General features: G+C 46.8%; 3 protein-coding genes across 3 annotated transcripts; 2 read left to right on the forward strand and 1 right to left on the reverse strand.

Annotated features, from left to right (window-relative positions):
- Positions 1–4,065: 4,065 nt before the first annotated feature.
- On the reverse strand, positions 4,066–5,391 carry TRV_00369 (uncharacterized protein; the record flags this gene model as incomplete). Its single annotated transcript, XM_003025383.1, has 2 exons — positions 4,066–4,796; positions 4,932–5,391. The coding sequence occupies 2 exons, from the start codon at positions 5,389–5,391 to the stop codon at positions 4,066–4,068; spliced, it is 1,191 nt and encodes a 396-aa protein (XP_003025429.1).
- Positions 5,392–8,703: 3,312 nt separating this feature from the next.
- On the forward strand, positions 8,704–9,838 carry TRV_00370 (serine/threonine protein kinase, putative; the record flags this gene model as incomplete). Its single annotated transcript, XM_003025384.1, has 4 exons — positions 8,704–8,801; positions 8,857–9,146; positions 9,205–9,425; positions 9,494–9,838. 4 exons carry the CDS (start codon positions 8,704–8,706, stop codon positions 9,836–9,838), a joined length of 954 nt encoding a protein of 317 aa, XP_003025430.1.
- A 2,612-nt stretch (positions 9,839–12,450) lies between these two features.
- Positions 12,451–13,909, forward strand: TRV_00371 (uncharacterized protein; the record flags this gene model as incomplete). The annotated part of the gene is made up of 3 exons (XM_003025385.1): positions 12,451–12,517; positions 12,573–12,937; positions 13,079–13,909. The coding sequence occupies 3 exons, from the start codon at positions 12,451–12,453 to the stop codon at positions 13,907–13,909; spliced, it is 1,263 nt and encodes a 420-aa protein (XP_003025431.1).
- Between the last annotated feature and the right edge of the window lie 918 nt (positions 13,910–14,827).

Here is a 14,827-nt window from a genome sequence, read left to right on the forward strand (position 1 = left end):
GTCCGGATGCGCTAACTACCCACCGAGTACCATCACAGCAGTAAACGGAGCTGTGATTACCTGATGTTCAAGAAAGATTGTCAGCACTTTCATATCACTGTTTCACGACCTTCAGGCTGGTACATACGTATGCAGACAGTATCATATAGTCGTCGACGTGGATGCCGGCCCTGTAGTATCGACCGACCAGCCGCACAACCACCAAGAGCCCCGATATCACGACCAGGACGACACAGGGAACCCATAGATCCGCCCTGTCCATTCCAAGAACCACAGCGCCGGCAGCTGTGGCCGTATCGTTCGAGGGAGTCATCCTCTTGCACTATCAAGCAGCAGGACTCCGTACGGAGTAGACTCTTTCCTTCATCTCGGAGGAGGAATGGACGGGAAGAGGTCGAAAAGATCAGATAATGATACATCCCATCCATGGCATTATTATTATGACCAGAGATGCTCCGTGGCTTTCGTGCATTGGGATCTCGCCCTTTCACCTCCTCCCTCCCTCCCCTATTGCTCAGGCCCGTCGCCCTGCCGTGTCCCGTGTCTTCGCCAGCAAAAGAAAACGATTTGCATTGGATTTGGGTGGGGCGAACACAGTGACAGCAGGTTAATCCAGGTAGAATCGCTCATAGAACGTCTTGATGGGCTCGGTCCGTCTCATTCGAGCCATCGCGCTCGTGTAACTATTCGTGATCCCGCGTCGTCCTAGGCGTCCGAGTTGCGTGTTTTCAAGGTTAGTCAACTAACTAGTTAGTTAGTGAGTTATCGATCTCAGGTTTCGTTTCTTTTTGCCATCGAGACTGTCCTCCCCAAATACGGAGTACGGAGCACGGAGTACTTACACAAATGATAATATACGAGAAACGAACCGTCGGACTTGGAGACGGCTTAAATAATAGCTTGTCTATCGCCTTCGAGTTCGCGCCCGCCCCAGCTCTACAGGTCATCTTACTACTCGTTACCGAAGCTGAGCCATCCATCCAGCTGCTTCGCGAGATGCGCCACGGCGTCCGGGGCAAAAGCCAAACCTCGAAATTCGACTAATTGGACCATGATGAAATTCCAGGCCCTGGAACTTGGAGGCGCTGAACTGTTATGGAGACGGTACTGTCTTGTCCTCTGTGGTAGTTACTGTCGTAGCTATAGCAGACGCGATATCACGCCCGTGGGGATTGAAAGATGGCCGTGGAGTGGATGGAGCATGGCGGCTGGGCTGGAGGCGGGAGAGCGCTGGCCGCTAACTAACTCGTTAACTAGGTGGCATTTAGCCTAGCGGTCAGGCCCACCAGGGTTCGGGGCTCGCTGACTCCCGGCAGTGATCTATTATTATAATCACCCTTTTATCGCGGACAGGATTGCGAACATCTCCCTCGATCTATTGCGTTGAAGGATTACAGAGAACATGTGCATATGGCTTATTGCTCTCCGACAAATTAATCCATAAATCAAGTACGGAGTAGTAGTTAACTGTTTCTTGCTCTACGAATAAGAACCTCCAAAGCTTCGAGCATGGATGGCCTCACGATACGAATGTACAGAGCACCAAGAGGAGTTTACGTTGGAGACGCTGCTCAGGCGTATGCGACGCCAACATACCAGCTTCATCAGACGCCCGAGCTCGCTCAGAGTGAGAGATAGCCACGGGCATATGTGGTATTGTTCTGAATGCGACGCAGGCCTTAAGGATCAGCGAAGCTTCAGCTCCCACCGTGCAGATTTAACTAACTAGTTATTGGATTCTGTGGTCTCAAATCCCTAGTTATCGGTCGACCCGGCTGAACGCGATCGATGCCAACAGCATTTCCCTCGTGTGAGCCACGAACTAAGAGCCTCTCATAACAAGAGAGCCAAGAAGGCGAAGCCATTTCAGCAATTTTCCAGGACTTGTTGCAATATTCCCTCTTTTGACGAGTTCGATCCTATCTTTCCAAGCTCCGGAAGCTAATGATAATCTGTCTAACACGAAGACAAGATGACCAACTATTGATTCGGAGAAGGATGGGAAGTGCTAGAGGTTGAACTATCTTACGCAATTTCGTTTTTTTTGAGATACAACCGTGCACTGCTTTTGTATGAATCAAAAGGTGTTTCAGAGTAGAAGGCGTCACCTTACAGATGTTACAAGCGAGCTTCGTGAAATCCTTCAGGTCCTTTCGCCCAAAGTGTTTGGTTATCGGACTCTCTACTCGTTTCTCTCCTAGGTTTGTGATCGCTGTCAGGGGAAGAACAGAAGACGAAGGGAGATCAAACTGCTCGGCTCTCTGCAAACATTCTGGAAATGGTTTCAGCCCCCATATCTTTCTTCTCGGTAGTTATACTGTTTCACTTCCATGCATTTGAAGACTCCGATATCACTTCACCTGATGTCATGGACGAAATAGTTCAAGATTGAGAGAATACACGGCCGCCGATGAATAAAACCACAAGTATCTACTATCGAGAAAGCTATCCACTCAGTTCTCCGGTTCGGGTTATAATATAACACGGAAGTCGGAATATAAAAATTATTAGGTAGCCCTGCAAACACCAGACCATATACGGGCCGATGGCTATCCGAGCCATATATTCTAGTACTTCACAAAATGGTCTTGCCCTTCTCTTAGCCTCTGCTTCTTCTCTTTTATTGGAAATCTGCTAGAAACCACAATGTCTGTATCCCCAACGATCCATTACACCCCCGCGGGGTGGGTTGAATTATACTCTTATGTGGAATTCGTCGCATATTGACCCTTTTCCTTCCAGAAATTCTACTGTGCTGCCCCCTGGCACCTAATGGGGCCAATATCAGGATATAACCAAAGTCAATACCCACCTGACCGTGGCAGAAAGATTGTGGGTTGCATGGTATGCGTGGCTGCAGAATGATGCCCTGGCCACCTGCATCATGTCCTTCGCTATTCACGAGTTGTTCTACTTCGGCCGTTCTCTTCCGTGGATCCTCATCGATAGCTTGGGTTTCTTCAAGAGGTACAATATTCAAAGTGTAAGTTGCAAGCCTAACACCTGGCACCAGCCGAAATCAACCAAATTCTAGCCGCCATCGGAACTAACATTCTCCTTCAGAGCAAAGTACTTCATTACGCGAGTAGTGGGATTGCGCCAAGTTTGTACTTCTAAGCCACTTCACTGTCGAACTTCCTCAAATTTGGTATGTTCTTCCTGCCTTTGACTGAGTGGTATGACGTTTGCCTCTCGGGTCCGATTGAGTACCTAGGGGACTATCTCCTTGACACCGAATACACTCCGGATGCGCTAAAGCGTCGAAGAGGGAGAAAGGTGAAGGCAAAGAAGACACGTTAGCAGTGACGGTCCGCCTATTTTTTCAATTTGGGCGTTGGCTCTAGTATACGATTCGTGATTCTAGTGAGAACTGCCTCTTTGAATTTTTCTAAGAGAATGTCCATAGCTCGTTTATAAGAGAACAGAATTGGCCCTCAGTTACTCCTTGCTTCATTTTGGAGGAGCATAATCCATATTTCCAGAACGGCCAAATCCCAAACTAGATATCTGTCTTCAGACTCCGATCTATGTCCTTGGTGCTATTGCAAAAATATTCTGCTTTACCACTTGTACTGAGATTGCCACAATCAAGCGTCAAAGACAATAAAGTCAGTTATTCAATCTGTCTGGATGACAACTTCGGACGTTGAAGGCTTGCTCGCCATAGCTGTTACCTCGATCTCGAATAATCCGCATCTTGTCATTCTATACTCGTCCCTGGCTAGTGTTATGGCCGCTCCCACCATTCTATTCCGGGCGCTTTTCAGAGCAAATGATAAGCGAAAGGCCGTACTCTTGTAATTGGCCAGACAACCAACTTGCAGGTAATATACAATTGTCAGGGACGAGCGAAAACTGCTTATAGAAGAAGCACAACTTTTTACATTCAATGATTTAACCAACTTTCATATTTAGTTAGTTATTCAAGGTACGGGAAGACCCGAGAGTTAAATAACTAACTTCGTTAAGTAGCGCTAACTAGTTACTGGCCCGAATACAAATGTCTAGTGACGTCACTGTATTTCAAGAAGTCAGCATAGTTCATGAGGCGCTTCTTATTCCGTCTCAGCCTAAATACTCGCTGCTCACATCACTCTTGGTTACAATCTCCTTAACCCTATCAAGTGGCAGTGCCTCGACTTTTCGCCCTAGGTAGCCAGTCATAGTCTCTGCCATGCAAAGTGCATTGTATATTGCCTCCTCAGTCACATCTGCAGTCGCATCAAAGAGATTATCGATCGTTTTGTCGTCAATAACTTCGATGGCCAGTGGTGTCGGGCCCTTGCGTGGTCCGAGAACATCCATGTTCGGGATCGAATTCCCAGTCGAGAAAGCAAGGAAGATATCTCCAGAGGTATTATGGCCATTACCCCCAACTCGGGCCAGGCCAACTGTTGCACGTTTCGCAATGCGCTGCAGTTGTAATGGGTGCAAGGGTGCATCGGTGGCAAGCACCACAATGATACTCCCGTCCTTGCGGTCCTTCTCTCTCGCAAGGTCTTCGAGTGCAGCCTTTCTGGCTTCATCCTTCGCAGCGTCCGCAGCGAGTATCCGACCAATGGGTACTCCTCCAATACGCAAGTCCTTCATCTTACCGTAGTTCGTCTGCACGAGGGCTCCGATAGTGTATCCCTTGACACCCGGCTTCCCGTCTCCGCGAGGGACGACTCGACTGCTGCTCCCAGTCCCGGCCTTGAATCTATGGCATATCATACCAGTCCCGCCTCCTGTATTTCCTTCCTTGACTCTCTCTGCGCTTGCATTCTCCAGTCCGGCAACAACGTGTTCTGGCTTTACTGCAAACGAAATTCACTTATGCAAATACGCCTCGCACGTCTCGGCAACAATCGGGAGCGTCAGCCAGTCCACTTTCCCGTCCTCAGAACCCAGAGTTTTGATAGCATAATGGAAGATGCCCTGATAGGCTGCACCTATCTCGAGTGTCCCAGTCAAGACGATAGGCGAAATTAGCAGCCCAGTCTCATTGACCACATTGGCGCCTGTGAGCTCTCCAGCGCTGTTAAAACTGAACGGGCCAGCGTAACAGAATTCCTCAGACCAGTTGTCGCGAGGCAGGATGCATGTCACTCCGGTATTGATGGCTCCATCGTCGCCATGGACCTCTTGGGTGTTGACTTTGACACCTGGTACGTCTGTGAGAGTTGAGCGGGCCGGTAGAGAAGTCACCGAGATGAAGAGTTGGTAGAAGTTCTCGGATACGCATCCGCGGTGTCTGGGATGATTGTTCGGCCATTGTGATAAAATCCTGCTACAACGTACTTGTGTTGTGCAGATATTATAGAATACTGGGGAGACGTTGTGGGCTCTCAAATACCTAGGTATTATTAATATGGTTGCCTTGAGGCTGAATCCTGCCGAGAGAATAGGCATCCAAGTTTCAATGTTTAGTCGGGCTCTCGAGCGCGGGGGGATGGGATACCCATTATTCGTACTAGAACTGCCTAATGGATATCTGCATCCTTGAAATAATTTCTTGGGAGCGACTGCAATCTTGTTTTCAGCGTTCTAGAGATCTAGTAACAGAAACCACCTCGATATCTGATCATGCATCGGCTGTCAGATCCATACGGGAATAGCTTTTCTCAGGAAACGAAGAGGTACGGAGTATTCTAAAAGACTTATATTACTCTAAAATTAAAGATTCTGTCAATAAATTAGATATCATTGGAAATCCTTTAAATTACATAGTAGAGGTATTAACTTACTAAATAAGCTGATTTCAATAAATATTATATTGCGGATTTAGTAGGGGACTTATAGTTATAGAGAGAGCTATAGATAGTATATGGTTGGGGTGGACCCGCATAGCCTGGCTTTAAGATCTGCAAATTTAGCGTTTAGTAGGGCCCGCTCTCGAACCTTACCCGAGCCTCACTGACTTGTTTGACTTTCGGGGGAATAAAGACAAACCATTTTCTTCCCTTGACTGTAGGAGAGAGCCTCGAGGTAAACTATTAGCTTATGTCTATACATAGCTACGCGTGTACAGTTATTTTAGTGGCTCAAAACTTGAAAAAATGGATAGAAGGCTGTATAGTTATATATATATATGGAACCCTGGACTAGTTATTAAGGTTTGACTTTTTCTATAACTAGATATAAATCCAACGGCGTCATATCCATTCTGATAAGTAAACCTCTCTCGGAGCCTCACAACTAGATGATCGATAATTTCCCAAAAGTCCCAGGATATATGGAAAATGGGCGATATGCTAAAGGATGAGAACGAATTGACGGGAGAGCACGATATTCATGATCCGAACTCGACCCAAGCATATCTCCATCCATTACTGATTCCAGATCGGCATTATAGCCAATTAGCAGGAAGGGAGAGATCCTGCGACAGGTTAGCTGAGCTTTAGGGCATTCCATCCGGTAAAGAATTGAGTGTAGACTAACCGGACCAGCTCACGTAGTAATCAGAAACATAGCAATTATCGCTCGTTTTAGCCCAGAATCTATGATGTTTAGTTAGCTAAGAAGATACTTGACAGTGATTGAGAAAGTTATAGTCGACTTACGGATTACCGTTCACGGTTGTCGTGTCTTTCGCAGTAAGGCATCGCAAGGTAACACGGGTTCCCTTGGAATATTGTCTGACGGCTGTGCAGGAGGTACGAGGGCATGTTCGACATTTGAGTGCAGAGGCAGTGATGGTCCCAGTAACAGACCTTTTCTCAATAGTGCGCGGCTGCGTAGTAGGAGCCTCATCTCCACGAGTGACAACATACTTCCCGGGAACATCATCCACTGGAGCAGGAGCAGAAAGTGCCATAAGAGGCAAAAGGGCTGCAACGGCAAAAGCAGTGAGCTTCATATTGAGAAGAATTGCGAATTTGATTGAAATTAAAGCAATAGGAATTTGAATTGTTGTTCTGAGGATGGTTGACTGTCGAGTTTGATGGTTAAATATTGAGGTTGATGGGCGAGAGCGCCGACTTTATACCTCCCATCTGTCCATACTATGGAGTCAAGAGGAGGAGCCTGCTTGGATATCTGAGCTGAATTACAAGAATAGTAGTGCTTGTAAGCAGAGCCCTTGGCGGTAAGCACAGCCCTTGTCTTGTTGAATTGATTCGAGTTTGCTCATGAATTTTCTCTTGCTTTTGGCCAACTCGGCTATCAAATCACCAGAGAAAGGTGAGAGAACATCATCAGTTCGCTTAAAAATGCAACCCACATGGTATCACTGCTCTGTAAGTGATCTCAGCTTGATGCAGCAAAATGAGGCGGATGCAATTCTTGTCTATTCCACGATCAGAACGTCCGTGGGCAGGTCTCCAAACCTCGTCTCAGCGCTCAGCAGTTTTCATCGAAGGCCCGTACTCGCCTAAATATATTAGAAAGCATGGATTGTCGCATCTCCAGTCGCAACGCTAAGACAGTCCATGGGCGAAGGATTGAATATCAGATTTTTGGTACATAGAGAATTATCTTCGTCAGTTTCGCGTCCTATTCTTGACCCCGCGTCCCAGATAACTAGGCAGATCGACTGTTACCCTTTCTTCGTCTTCGTGGACCGCCATGTAACCGTAACTCCAATGAGTGAAGACTCTGTACCTTAACTAACCAGTTAGATGGAATCAACATATTAACTGCAGCTAAATTGAAGGTGATTTCACTAACCAGGCGAGCCTCACAATACTAGAGGCAACACAGTAGAGCCCCAGCTGACTCAAGAAAATACCTACTAACGCAGTCATCAGAAGCATACATGTGATGTCCGGGGTATATTTTTGTTATATACAAGGATTCGTTGGGCAGCCGCAGGAAAAAGTTATCTATCAAGCAGCGAGGTGGTTAGCTTATAGGACTTACTATTTCTGTCTTTCGCTCAGGATCCGTCAATGCTTTAGATTAACAGAATCCCTGCCTGCATCGCTAGTCATGAGAATGGAAGCCTTCTCTCGACAAGTTCTCTGGTATCATTGGGAGCGGGGGAGAGTAATTCTCTCGATATATATCACCCTAAATACGAGGATGTCAGACCAGGCGCAGCACCTGATACTCTGGGGCTTGTAGATTGATTAAATAAAGAACTCCGCGGAGGCGACGGTGTGCTCTGGATAGTTAGTTAGCTGATGCGTCGGTAACTAATGCTCCGATGAGATCCTGGTTCTAGCTTGGCTCCAACGCCCTAGCCAGTCAAGATGTAACGGATAGATATTATGTCCCTGGTATGTCTAATGGTCCCAACGAAAGATTTATCTTGCGATTCACTCGCGGCAGTTAATGGTACGCTGCGGCAGTCGCTCCAACCAGCGAGTGGGTTCCACGGTCACTCGTTAACTAGGCGTTTGTGTTAACTAATTAGTTAACTAGTTACAGGCTAAGACTTAACTAACATCCCGCGGCGTCATTTCACGACAAGATAATAGAATCATCTTCGGGATAGAAATATCTTTGAGCTAGTACACCTCCAAAGGGCCTATCCTTTCAGATGCACGGCTCACTTGCTCACCCTTTCTTGATCCCGGGTAACTAACCGCCCAGGTGGCCAGGTGGCCTAAGGTTTAACTCTGGAAGGTTACAACTTACGCCGGCCCTGGACCAGCAGACCCAGAGCGTCTTCCAAGCCTGTCTTTTCCTGCTTGTACGGAGTAGTACTCTGTATATAACCTTTGGGATACATACTAATTTCACAAGACATTTCAGGAGAAAGCTTCATTCTTTTTCATAATTATGTCGTCCTCGCTTCTCCGGCTTGGTCAAATTCTTCGAGGAAGTCTGGGGAAATACGCCATCACCAAGCAGATCCAGGAGACTGTATGGCTTGCAAAGTAAGGTCTTAAGCATGTTATAAAGCAGGACAGTTCATATACTCACTCTTGATAGAGATCAGACCGAGACAACTGTTGTTATCAAAGGAGTTCGCGCCCATCCTCGCGTGGAAAATGAACGAGATGTTCTGAAGCGCTTCCAGGACCGAACCCCCTTCTTACGGCGTTTAACTGATGAGATTCAAGATCCATCAGACCCTACGATTATCGTGCTGAAACACCTTGATGATCACTTACTCAACGCATCTATTGAAAAGACCTTGAACAGAAAAGAGGTGAAATACATATCAAACAGGGTCCTCAAGGCTTTGCAGACGCTTCATGAAGATGGATATGTGCATACAGGTTGATGAATCAATTATTCTACAATTAATTTGCAGCTATGCTAAGCTTATTAACATAGATGTCAAACTCGACAATATCTTCGTGAACTACAACAAGCATGCCTCCAATGATGTACGATTCTCAGACATCCGGCTCGGTGACCTCGGCGGTGCCTATCCTGCGGACTCGGAGTGGGCAAAAAAGGGGACACCAGTTGGTGCACCCATATGGAGTAGTCCGGAGGTGATCATGGAGACTCCTTGGAATACAGCAACAGACATATGGTCATTTGGGGCTATTGTAAGTACTTTGATACCCTTGGTTACAAACAAAACGCCCTTAATTAGGGCTAATCGACTGGGATATAGCTTATAAGCCTAATATATGGAGGAAATCTCAACCTTTTTCGCCCAAAAACTGTCCCATATGGCCATGAAGAGTACGGAATAGAAGTCCTCAAGCAGCAATTTCGATATTTTGGCCCATTTCCGGGGAAATATGAAGACATAGTGTCCCCTATCACTGTTAGAGCAATCCTATGGCTTATGCAAGAGATTCCACAGTCAGAAACAACCCCCTTCTGCCATACAACAGAAAAAGAGGTTTGCAAAAAGGACAAGCAGTTCATTGGTAAGATTATGATGATGGACTGGAGGGATAGGCCTACGGCTAAAGAGTTGCTTGAGGATGAATGGTTTAAAGATGATGACTGAAGACATACAACCTTCCAGCAGGTTGATAATACAACGTATAACCTGCCAATATTGTAGTCCACCAACTGGATGAACACTGTTCTAAGAATACCAACTACCAACTACTTACGCTCATTCTTAGACCTCCCTATAGATGACTTGTTGGTCAATCCATTCGCGCATTGCCATCTTTCAGCTACTTTTGTATGAATACCCCGAAATCTTACAGTATCTCCGCTTTTTCGTCCATTCTACGACAACATGCCAGCAAGGTGAATCGTCCAAACTTGCCCTCAAACCACTAATATCATAATACTGCATAGTTATTCATTGTCAAAGGTATAGGCAAAATTTGATTATAAACTCCTACCCCTGACAGCGGAAAGATGTCTCCATACAGAATAGTCGGCTACCTATCCCTGCGCCTCAACACTACGGTTATGAATTACTGCATGTACTAACGACATGCCCCTACACCACCTGCAGCTATCCTGGTACGAGCAGGATAACCGCCCAGGTACAATGGAAAATATACCCCTCACTCGTTCACACATGCAGCTTCTACTGAACCTTCTCCCTGACCCTGTGCTTTTACTGCGTGGAGGCCCTTCACAATGCCGGCCGACCGTGGTATTGTATTGACATCCAGGGGAGAAAACTCCGGCTTCATATATCTATCAACTATATTGAGGACAGTAACTTTACTTCCTCGAAAGACGATAAAAGAGGTTCTTCGTCCGTGACTCAAAGAAGAATGCTTGCCGAATGGGAAGCTCAAATCGATACCGAACAACACACTTCAGGGCAGCCGTCAGCGTGGCGGGATATATATAAGATACTGCGCCTCCCTGGGCCGTCTTGTCACCTAAGGCAATACTGCTGACAATATCCCCTTGGCAAGAAACACTACAAGCTCAGGACGTATCACCTGGGGGTTGGTTAGGTAGTTATGTGGAACAGAGCGGTATTATAAAAATACACGATGATACATACCCCTGACATAATCCGCGACCAGCCCTACGCAGAGGAGCAATAACGGCTCGAGAAGCAACAAAAACATAGCAGCCATCATACAGCGTACCCAATGTTGCAACATCAATGTCCTTCCATCCCAAACTCCGCCAGGTATAAACTAGCTTATATTCCAGAAGCGGAGATCCACCGCAACCTAGGGATGTTGAAACTACGGGAAGCAATATGGAAGTGGTTGAAGCGGCAAATATTAGAATACAATCTAAAGATAATTATAAATTCAGTATGGAAAAGTTAGCTGATTGTTCTATATGATACGAAAATATTAACTATAATTAGAAATTATTATTCCGAAAAGCTACTATCACCAAAATACATTATTCTCTTATCATTATTCACACCGGTCAACGCTAGAACTTGACTTGCGTAAATATATATAACGAACCGAAAGGGAGGACACAGAGTGACTAGAAGGCGAAAAAGCGAACTCCTTAGACTACTCATGGATCTAAGCATCGGGTTAGTTTTGATCGGCGAGTTCATTATCATCAGCATCTTCAGCACTCACCCCTACAAACGTCATCGTGCCCGCTACCCTCATTAATACAACCTCTATTGCAGTATCCAACGAAGAAAGGGTTATCACTACCACCGCATTGGAATAGTGCATTCCGATAATCGTCAACGGCGTTTGGGTTGGGAAATGGATCTTTATTGATTATATTGACGAGCTCAGTCTGGCTCCATCCTAGAAATACGGTTAGATCTCTAGCATTTCCAATCTTGATATAACTAGCTAACCATGGAGGGGGGAAAAGGTCGATTGAACTACCTACCTTTACCTTGGAGGGTAGACCCGCAGTACAAATACTCATCTCCGCATGATCTAGCTTCAGCGTGAGACAATAGGCCCAAAAGGGTGAAGAGTGCAACGTAGATGTAGTGCATTTCTTCGAAAATCAATTAGATTCGTGTAAAAGTCAGCGGGAGAATGCGATGCTTTGTGCTTGAGAATGTGTAATGTATTCAGGCCGATGTTCAAGGGGTTCTATACCATACCTTCTTATATATCCGATCACTTTCTTAGACCAGAGGTTGAAAAGTCCGATATATTCTTTCCCGCCCTTTTTTCACAAATTCGAAAGCTGACCGATGAATTGATAATCGCTCTTACCCCTCTCCTCTCCCCTCCCACCCTTTGCTTATCTTTTCTAGGAAGCTGGCCGAGGTGTGTGTCGAATGCCCAGTTATGGAAATAATAATCGATAGCAACTCGCAAGGTGGTTGACAACTCATGAAATATTTCATAGTCAACTAGAAACATTTCAAATACTGCTACCAGCATCTTTTTCTGGTTTCCTAAATGAGGATCATGCTGCGGAGAGTTGCTCCGCGGCTCTAACTGCTATGATATTGGCCCGGTGAGGCAGGGGTAACGTGTTAAATGTTCATGCAGTGTATCATGATGCATGTAGTGAGCTGCTGATGGGTTCACAGTTAAGGGTCAGCGGGCCGCCTCCGCAGCGGGGTATGACGATCAGCCAGGGTACTTATCGTGGCAGGGGGCGATCCAATGAATGGTTATAAAGTACGGGCAGAGGGTATCCTGCTGTCCGAGTCTGAGTTGAATCGAAGCAGCTCGCCTCAACTAGTTTGACACCATGAGTAGTACCAGCCAATTCACTGATGCCCAACTGCTGGGCCAGAGTGTTGTTTTGCTACCAAGGGGTATGTATTCACTTCACCGGAACCTGAATGATAGTCCTCTAATGCGGTCTAAAAGGAAGTGATGCATTCGACCTTGACGTAGTCCTCGATCAAAAGAGGAGAATCGTCACGCTCAGCGAGGACCAGAGCACCGTTACGTTCCCGGATGGCGATACCTATGCCATCCCTAAGAACACGAAATTAACAAATTCGGCCGGCGGGACCACAACTAATTCCATGAGGGTTGAGACCGGGACAGACCTGGCCAGCATGCTTGATACCAGTGCGAGCTTCAGCGCCAGTTATGCTGGTGTTTCAGCGTCCACCTCGTCGCAATATAGCTATTCTCACTCTCTAAGCACGGCGAAAGTTTATGGAGTCATGAGTGTTGATCACCGTTCGTTCTTCTTGGAGCTCGATTACGACGGATCTCCTGTCGTGGTAAACGAAAAGCTCCTTGCGGCGGTCGAAGAGCTTCCAGACTGGAAAGTTGACCAGACCACCTTTGATCAGTATATGAATTTCTTCAATGACTGGGGGACGCACGTCATGGAGTCCTGAGTATTTGGAGCACGGTACCAGCTCAAAGTCAACAACGAACTGACAAAGACGGAAACTAAAGAGAATTTCGAGCTTCACGTCAAGGCCGAATATAATGGAATAGCAGATGTCAGCGGGGACGTGAGCATCAAGCAGTCGAGCGATTATAAGGCGTATCGCCAAACACGCGAGAACCAGGTGTATGTTCGCGGCGGAACCGACGCTTCTCGAGTCGAGCTCAGCACCTCGCAGCCTGATAACAATCCCGAAGAGTACAGGAAGACCTTCAATGAATGGGCGCAGACACTGAACAATTCTAATACTGCCTCCCTAGTCAATATCAGAGTTGATAGTATTGGCAACTCCTTGCGCAAAAGCGGAAATCCGGACTACGAGCCAGCTGCAAGAAAGCTGATCGATGCTCTAGGATATATCTCAGCATTGCGAGTCATCCAAGGCCAGATATCGGTTGAATCATTTGGAACCACCGAGCAGCCCGAGTACACTTGCTCTCTTCACAATGTTCCTGGTATGCAGCTGAAATACATTAGTGCGGGTTTGGGCAATCTATCGCCTGTTAACCAAGAGCCAACCTCGTTGAAACTTCGACTTCAGGCCAACCCGACGCCGTCCTCGGAGCCAGATGTCATCGTACCGCAGTCGGGGACCTCTGCTTGGGCAAATGTCCAGGTCACGACGCCGCAGGAGGCGTCTGTGGTGCATCTCGAAAAGCCTACGAGCAAGGGATGGTACAGCTTGGTTCTCGATCTGCAGCCCGGAGGACCTAAAGTACAGTCAACCGTCGATGACAAGCAGACTACTAGAGACATCCCTGTCGACTCCCTGGCAATTTCCGGCACATATGGCACGTAAAGGCCACGATTTCCATGCTAAATTGATGTCTTTTTCTTTGTGAGGAATTTTCGGTAACTTTGAGATCAATAAATGGGCCTAACCTAGGTAACTAGTTAACCTAGTTAATCAAACTTGCAGTGGTTAGTTACAGGCAATTGATCATCACCCAACGTAGTTATGTAGTAGTTGGTTACCTGGTTGAAGATAAAACTTGGTGCATTAAAATAGATGCCCTCTATCGCTTCTATACTTCTGAACTTCTGGATCTAGAAATGCCAGCGGGCGTACCATAGCTTCATGATCCTTCGTCTCGTTCGATGTAGTTGAGCTGGCCCGGGTAGAGCGCCCGCGTAAAGACAGCCAGGCGGTCCCTGGGCCTGCTTCAGCTGCTGTCCCCGTCGTCATCTTTATCGCTGCTACTGCCGCCATCGCCACCAGAAAATGCCAGCTCCAGAGTAGGGGACCACGGCTCCCTCCTGGCCCAGTCGACCACCACTGGTGGTAGCATGACGGGCAGACGGTGGCCCTGCTCAACTATCTGACTGGCCAGATACTAGAATATTATACTGTATCGTACCTAATTTGGAAATGTACAGTATTGATTGGTGATGAAGTTGGGATGAAGCTTCTTGCTGCAGAGTCAGTCGTGATCGACAAATTGATCTCGTTCCGCGGAAGACGAGCGTGCCGTTAACAAGAAATCAATGCCAGGCTGGCGTTCTATTCCCAGACAGTGTGCAGAGCCTTATTGTCAGAAAGGAGGAGGATGACATTGAGCTCTATCAAATGTGCGAGGTCTGAATAGCCAAGCAAGGTGGAGATAAGATGACTAATACAAGGCTGCTCGCCCCCTGTGGCTCAGCGTTGTCCGTTCGGCTTCTCCACCGACCGGCATGGCTAACAAGTGGTTAATCAAACTTGACTCCAGCACGGTTT

Source organism: Trichophyton verrucosum, assembly GCF_000151505.1.
Source record: "Trichophyton verrucosum HKI 0517 chromosome Unknown contig00029_1.f1.exp, whole genome shotgun sequence".
NCBI lineage: Eukaryota > Fungi > Ascomycota > Eurotiomycetes > Onygenales > Arthrodermataceae > Trichophyton > Trichophyton verrucosum.